Here is a 7,184-nt window from a genome sequence, read left to right on the forward strand (position 1 = left end):
AGGAGAGGATCCGGGATGTGATCGATTGACGTGTCTATAAACCTCAGCCAGTGCCACCAGCCGTGCCACCGTTCGGCGGAACGTACTCGAGAGTCGAGACACAACAGATTGGAGGAACATAAAAATGCCCTTGGTACAAAACAATAATAATACCTACATCATCATGGAAAATGAAAGAAAACAAGTTGGGAAGGAAGAATAACGTTTTCTCTTCTTTTCAGCAAATGATGGAGGGATTATTAAGTTGACAATCAACGCCATTCTCATCTGTCACTGTTGGCAAAAGAAGATAGTACTACACCGAGAGAGTCTATAGAAGACGCAGTATGTGGTACTGCTGGTTGCCTCCTTTCTCTCCGGTGCGTTAGACACAGTAATGATACGTAACGAGACAGCCTTATAACAGTACTACTACAAGTATGCACACGTGGGAGGACGGCCGAGTGTATAAGGAGGAGCTCAAAAACTCCACACAAAAATATAGGAAAGAGCTACTACTTTAGCTAGGGAAAAAGAAAAAAGACATCTTGTCGTGAGCGTGAATGAGCCACAGAGGGGAATCGAAGACAAACAAACAATGGCCATTAAGAGCTAGCTGTGTGTATATATATGAGAGAGACTCTCGTTTGAACATCGCTGCTGCTCCCGCTGTAAACTCAAATGCCACTCAATAGAGAGTCGACGAGATGGGAATGTTTTAGTTGTATTCCAAGTGGATCAGTCAGAGACACTGAACCAACAACAACAACAACAACAGCGGAGGAGGAGAGAAATCTATTCCGGAGTGGGGGGATAAAATAACAAAAGGGCCATCTAAAAGTTGTACATGTGAGCTTGTAATAATCTCTTCATTTCCTGGGATTTTTCGGACCGTCTCGTCCAAAAACATCTCCGGGAATGTTTTCTCAGCTTCGGACTTATACGACAAGAAAAGAAAATCAACAAGTCTAGGCCTATGAGGTGGTGTGTCAATCAAACCATCAGGTGGTGTGTGTAGTACAACAGCAATAAAACAAAAATGAAAAAGAAGAAAAAGAAAAAAAAGAAAAAAAAAAGATGAGGGAGACCTGAATAGATCCATCAACGTCGGCTATAAATTACATTTCACATTTTTATACTCGGGGGTTTTTTCTAAGACTCGAATTTTTGTGATATACTTTGAACCTTGGAATTACATATTTACTTTGTGGGGGTGAGAGTATAAGCTATAAGGTTGTACGCGCAAGTCAAGAAACTTTTTCATAATATCCCACACACAAAGTTTGTTTTTCGGAGTCAAGTTTTTGAATTTTAAAGATTTTTTTTTTTTACAGAAATTCCCGAATTTTTTCATTGACGCTGCGGGGAGCGTCTTGTTGCACCCAATGTGACGCTTCGGGAATCAGGCCAAGAGTGAAGTTTTCCGCCCATCTGTCATCGTTAGAATCAAAAAGAAAAACAACAACCACACAAAAAGAAAAAAAGAAAAATCAACTTTCCATTTTTTTCTTTGAACGTCATTCTAGGAGAAACACGTACAAAAAGCATCCAGAAATGATTTTTGTTGAAAAAGCAAACTTTAGTTTTAGTTTACCCCCACCCACTCTTTGGAATGATATTAAAATTATTTTTTAAAAAAAGAAAAAAAGAAAGAAAGATGATTATTTCATACTTGGCTGATCGATGAGCCATTGAGATGTTAAGGAAACGATCCTCGCCGCCCCAGATAAGCAAGGTCGGTACTTTGACTCTCTTTCCCGGCTGACCCATCGTATCAGGATCGATCATGCTCCGGTAATAGTTGATCGGACCAGTCAAATCACCTTAAAATTATTTTTTGTTATTTTTTTTTTCAAAAATATTGATTGAGTTAAAAATAAAAAAATAAAAATAAAGATAAGACACACTCAGACACGGACGGCAGCAGCGAGTCCTTTTTTTTTTACGGATAGACGAATCAATAATAGAAAAACAACATTCCATGTCCAAATGAAAATTTAAAAAAAAACAAAAATCTGGCGGTTTCTAGTCTGGAAGAAACTTTTTCGTCTGCAGCATTCCAAAGGGGACGATAACCGAGGAACGAGAAAGAAAAGAAAAAAGAGGAAACCATTCGAGCCAGATTCGGTTTGACAGCGACATGGAACGCGTATTATATAAATAAATGGAGTTTAGACCTTTCCGACGATAATGAATAGAGTGTGTGTTGGCTATTGTGTCGCTAGTTCGATGGGAGTAGGAATAGAAGAGAGGCTAGACAGACCACAGCCATAAGAAGAGAACTAGAAAAAGAAAAAAAGGGACTTACTCGGATGCTGATAGAGATCCAAATAGGCTTTGGCGTCTTTGTGTTCGAGTCCAGGACGTTGGAAAACCCAGCAGAAGAGAGACGCCCCAAATGCAGTGAGTAACTTTTCTGGAACGACCGGCAATTGGAAGAAAATCATGTACCTGTGTACAGACACACATAAAACAACATAAAAATTTACAATTCCAACGCTGAGTGAAGAAAATTGGATATGGCGAACTGGATTGAACTAACCAAGACTTGAGAATTTGCGAGTATTCGGTCGAAATGATGTCGATGAAGGCGGCCGGATGGGGGCAATTCATGGGCACAAAACGTCGGACCAATTCCGGATGGCGGATGACTAATTCCCAACCGATTCCAGCCCCCCAATCGTGAGCCAGTAGGACGTCACACTTGCCATTACCTATACCGAAAAAGGAAAGAAAAAACGGTCCCACAAAATTACCACACGAAAAGAAAAACAACCGACAAATGATGGCCACTTGAGAGTTCCCCGCCTCTCTCATCATCACAACGATTCAATCAGCGTTTTCTGTGTCCCATCGGCCGAGAAAAAAAATCATTACAATAATCAATTTGAACGTTTCCTTTTTTTCACATCGTATTACACACGTTGGACAGCTGTCAGGTCCCTGGCCTTTCCCCTCTCAAAAAAATAGAAACAAACAGAAAAATAAAAAGAAAGTGACAAAAACTTCTAGAGGATTTATCTCCACTAGACACGAAGCCGGACAAATCGTCCTAGTAATGCTAATGTTCTCTCCATCTCTCTAAGCCTTTGTGTATATAATATTCAAGCAGCCATTTCATTAGCATAAGGAGCTCAACATGCGAGATGGAGAGAGAATGAAGAGAGCCAGACCTCTCAGGGGTTAGATGTAGTGACTGCACCTCGTCCAGGATAGGGACCGACACTGCATCAAAACCACACACAATAAGGATTCCTCTCTCATCTCTTTCATGTCCCGTGGTCGAATATTTCGTCAAAAATTTCAGAGATAAAAAAGGACAAAAGAAGTTTATTTCCCAGGGAACAACTCGGGAAAGTGTACAAGTTCCAGGGTGTCTCTCGCTCTCTCTCAATCTAGCGCCTGTGCAAACATACGACATTTCTAATATTAGGAATGCGGGCCCGTCTTGCTTGGAAAATCAGGGGTGGAAAGAAGAAGAAGAAACCGGAACTAGGAGACTCGCTAGGAGACAGTTGGCTGTTGCCGGGGATCAAAGAGAATGAGAAAAGCAAAGTTGATTGCAACGTTGGCGTAGTAAGAGTAGATATAGTATACGTACAACTCGGCAAGTGTTGCGTAACGAGCTCGGTTCAAAGGGAAAACGCGCTGCCAGAGATCTTTTGATTATTATTATTGCTGTTGGTTTGTAGCTTCCTTATATCCTTGTACACGTATATACGAACTGTGCAGGGCCAATTTACTATCGGTCACCAAAGATCTCTCTCTCTCTCTCGACTTCTCTTGTCATTTTGTTAAAAGAAAAGGGCGGATTTACGACCGCACGATTCCGTTTCTCCCGTTTCCTCCTCCCACCGCAAATCCCTTCCCATCCGGCACTGCGTTCACAACGGGAGGGGAAACCAGAGACACACACGTGAAATGAAAAAAGAAAAAACGATTTTCCCGGACCGTAAATCTCGGTAGATTTTTCAATGACCACCTTCTACGTCTACGACGGGCACATAACAATTTTCCAGTCAGCCGCTCGCGACTGAATAATAAACAAATCATCGTATTCATCCTCGTGTAGTTTTGTTTTGTTTGTTTTTTTTACCTTTCTGCTGCATTTTCTTTTTCTCTTCTTCTGCAGGTTTAAATGGTTGGTAAAGGAAAAAAAACATACCTAGAATGTCGATGATTTGGCGGACGTCATCCACCAACTTGTCCATTTTGTAAGCGTCCCGTCCGTTGGGTTTGTCGGAATCTCCGTAGCCTCTCAAGTCCACCGCTACGACCCTTTAAGTCCCAAACAAAAAGACAGAAAACGTCAATAGAGCCAACAACAAAGGAGAACGCAAAAGATAAACACAAACACAAAAAAGGATTTTCAAACGACGAAAAGGTGAGAGAAGGAGCGCGGGGTTAGATGGGGCGCTATGGCCATAATCATAAATAACTTCTCTCTCGCCAACAACGAGTTCTTCTTCTTACTTGGGCCTCGACCAATATAGAATGGGTCGTATATCAATTTCGCGTTCGACGTAGCCAACCTGGATATAGAGTGTACACGCGGACTCTCCATATATAATATCAAAAAGTGTCTCTCTACCAGGAGAAAAGCAAACAACAACAACAACAACAGCCAGACGCTCTATCGAGTCTGGTTGGGGCGACACTGGAAGCGGGATAGATTTACGAGCGACTTTTATTATTAACACCCGATTTTCTTTCCAAAAGAATTTGATGAATCGTGTCGCATGGAGAGAAAACCCCGGGATTTTTTCTTTTTCAAACAAGAAATGACGACCAACAGGAGCGCCAGCAGTCGACCATATCCGCTGTCAACAGCAACTATTTCAAAAATATCTTTATTTTCCCCCCTTTTTTATCTTTTACTAGCGCCATTCGTTTTGATTTTTGTAGTTTCTTTTTTTTTACGATGCGCACGAAACATGTTACATATAATATTCAAACGTATATTTGATAGTACCGATGGGTAGTAGAAAATTCTTTGAGCTGATGGCGCCAGGAGAACCAAAATTCGGGGAAACCGTGCAGGCATAGCATTAGCGGTCGTGATCGGTCGCCAGCCTCGATGTAGTGAATGCTCACGTCCTTATCGCATCGCGCACATTTTTATTTTTGGTGACGAAATTGGATCAAAAGAGATACAAGACACGTTTACGTAACATGCATAATATTGCGAAAGCCCCGATATCAAAACTACAAACCCCAAAAAAAGGATCAAAAGAAAATAAGAAAAAACCTTCAACTGAACGAAATGACTGGCGCCCAAGCCCCGTGAGACGAGTGATCCTTTGCTGCTGGATTTGTCCTTCTTTTTGACAGTGTCAGAGTAATCGGTGAGGGCCGACCATAGCCAGAACAAGATAAGGAACGGCAGGAGGACGATGGTCATTCCGGCAGACAAAGCCCAGGCGACACACGGAACCGCAATTCGAACGGCCAAATTCGGCCTTGTCGAGCTCATCGTTGACGACAAAGTCAAACACCAGCGAAACGGATTTTCACGTCGAGCTTTTTCTTCAAGACCACAACAACAGCCCAGGTAACGACGGATGTGATTTTGTTGTGATTTTCCGGCCCTTATTTTTCAATCGCCCCTCATCCCACAGGACACTGCGACTAGGCACCCCACTAATCTCGACTTTTGGAATTGCTCCCGATCGCTGTCGACTCGTATATATACTAGCCATCCATCCATCTTATCGCCTTCCGCCTTATCCGCTCACTTGCTGCGCTCTCGACGGGCAAACGTCATTGCAGTCCGGACTTGGCTCCCAGAGGACCAGTCAGGAGAGAAGAAAATAAAACAACCCAAATCTCAACGTACCTTTTTACAGACGGATTTTAGACCATAAATTCAACTATTCACCGACGTACTTTAGACTTTGAAATCTTTGTCCCTTTCGCCGTGTTTTTCTAAAATTTATTTTCGAAGCGGGAAATTTAAAATTTAAAAATGTTGTTGTCATTTGCGGACTACTCAAGGAACTTGAGTCACCTGGCGGTCTAGATTCCAACTCGGTTTAAAAAAAGAAGAGCCACTCAAAGATTCATTTCCGAGTGAGCGATTGCCAACATTTCTAAATTAATTTTAAACTTGAAAAAAAAGTGCAACCGGATGCTCAAGTCGAATTCGTAATAATGCAATGGAACAACTTTCATTTCAAACCAAAGTTCAAACAGAATATCCGAAGCTGCAGAATATAGCCGCCACTTTGAAATCTCGTCAAAAATTGAAAATCAGTCGGAAACTTCCATCCATCGTGGACCAGCAATTCAAATGGCAAAGTGAGGACTACAATTGGTTCTATTCTAGTCCATCGTGGATACTTCATCATGTGCCATACATGCCTAAAGAGTTTCCGAGAACCGCCAGAGACGGCGAATTGACAAAGAGAGAGAGACAAGTCCAGCAAAGTTGACATTTGAAACGGGAAATGATGGCAAGAGTTTCACGTTTCATCATTTATAAAATCTCGGTTGGCCAAATCCGAAATTGCGTTTGACGGGAAACCATCGTGACCCACGACAGTTGTCATCATCAAGATGTCGTCGACCTGTCTCTAATTCTCTGTGACAAACGATATGCAGATTGTGAGCGATCGGATAGACGAAACATTTTTGATGGAATACTTAAGGACACGCGTACCAATTTGAGAGAATTTTCCGAACATGTGTACTCTTACCTTATCAGTTATCAGGTTGTTGAGTCGACTGAAACAATCCTATATCAGCAAGGCTACTGCAGACGTAGAGATCAGAGTACAATGGACCTGTTGACAAGAGATTACATTACACATTTTTATGACCAATTCAATTAAATGTCGAGGCAAAGTAGGCCTACAGAGATATTGCAAGGTGTACAACGACTTTGTAAAACTGAAAAAATGATAAATTCTATTTTTCCATGTTGAGGTCGTAGGCTATTGTCATCTAGCGGTGATATTTTACAAATGAATATAATATCGATTGCATTAAACATCAGTAGGTGGCAGCAGCTTGACAAGGAAAACAAGAAAATAGAAAAGAAAAAGAATAATAATAAAAATAATAAAAATCGAAATAAAAATAAATAATTCAACAGAAAGCCAAATAGCTACGGGATCAATCATTGATGCTGACGACGATTAAACAGACCGGATCCGATTCCTATGAAGCGCATCAAAGAGAAAAGGAATGTCAACGACATCATTTGA

The 7,184-nt window shown here is 41.4% G+C and overlaps 1 protein-coding gene across 2 annotated transcripts; it reads right to left on the minus strand.

Moving 5' to 3' along the window:
* Positions 1-687: 687 nt before the first annotated feature.
* Positions 688-5,637, minus strand: LOC124209770 (epoxide hydrolase 4-like). Of its 2 annotated transcripts, XM_046607949.1 has the most exons (7): positions 5,228-5,635; positions 4,952-5,076; positions 4,145-4,257; positions 2,522-2,693; positions 2,288-2,430; positions 1,652-1,802; positions 688-1,410 (listed from the first exon to the last, which is right to left on the minus strand). In XM_046607949.1, exons 1-7 carry the CDS (start codon positions 5,450-5,452, stop codon positions 1,308-1,310), a joined length of 1,032 nt encoding a protein of 343 aa, XP_046463905.1. In that variant the 5' UTR covers positions 5,453-5,635; the 3' UTR covers positions 688-1,307. The 2 variants fall into 2 exon arrangements, with proteins under 2 accessions (XP_046463905.1, XP_046463906.1); XM_046607950.1 differs by lacking the exon at positions 1,652-1,802 and having other exon boundaries at positions 5,228-5,637.
* Between the last annotated feature and the right edge of the window lie 1,547 nt (positions 5,638-7,184).

This window comes from Daphnia pulex, chromosome 12 (assembly GCF_021134715.1).
Source record: "Daphnia pulex isolate KAP4 chromosome 12, ASM2113471v1".
Classification (NCBI taxonomy): domain Eukaryota; kingdom Metazoa; phylum Arthropoda; class Branchiopoda; order Diplostraca; family Daphniidae; genus Daphnia; species Daphnia pulex.

What these genes read in the sequence shown, in the direction of transcription:
- LOC124209770 (XM_046607949.1), bottom strand. Translation starts at nt 5,452, where the DNA reads ATGAGCTCGACAAGGCCGAATTTGGCCGTTCGAATTGCGGTTCCGTGT. An exon ending in GTCATTTCGTTCAGTTGAAG is followed by an intron (nt 5,077 to 5,227) that starts GTTTTTTCTTAT and finishes CGATGCGATAAG; the next exon opens with GACGTGAGCATTCACTACAT. An exon ending in CCAAATCATCGACATTCTAG is followed by an intron (nt 2,694 to 4,144) that starts GTATGTTTTTTT and finishes TTTTCGGTATAG; the next exon opens with GTAATGGCAAGTGTGACGTC.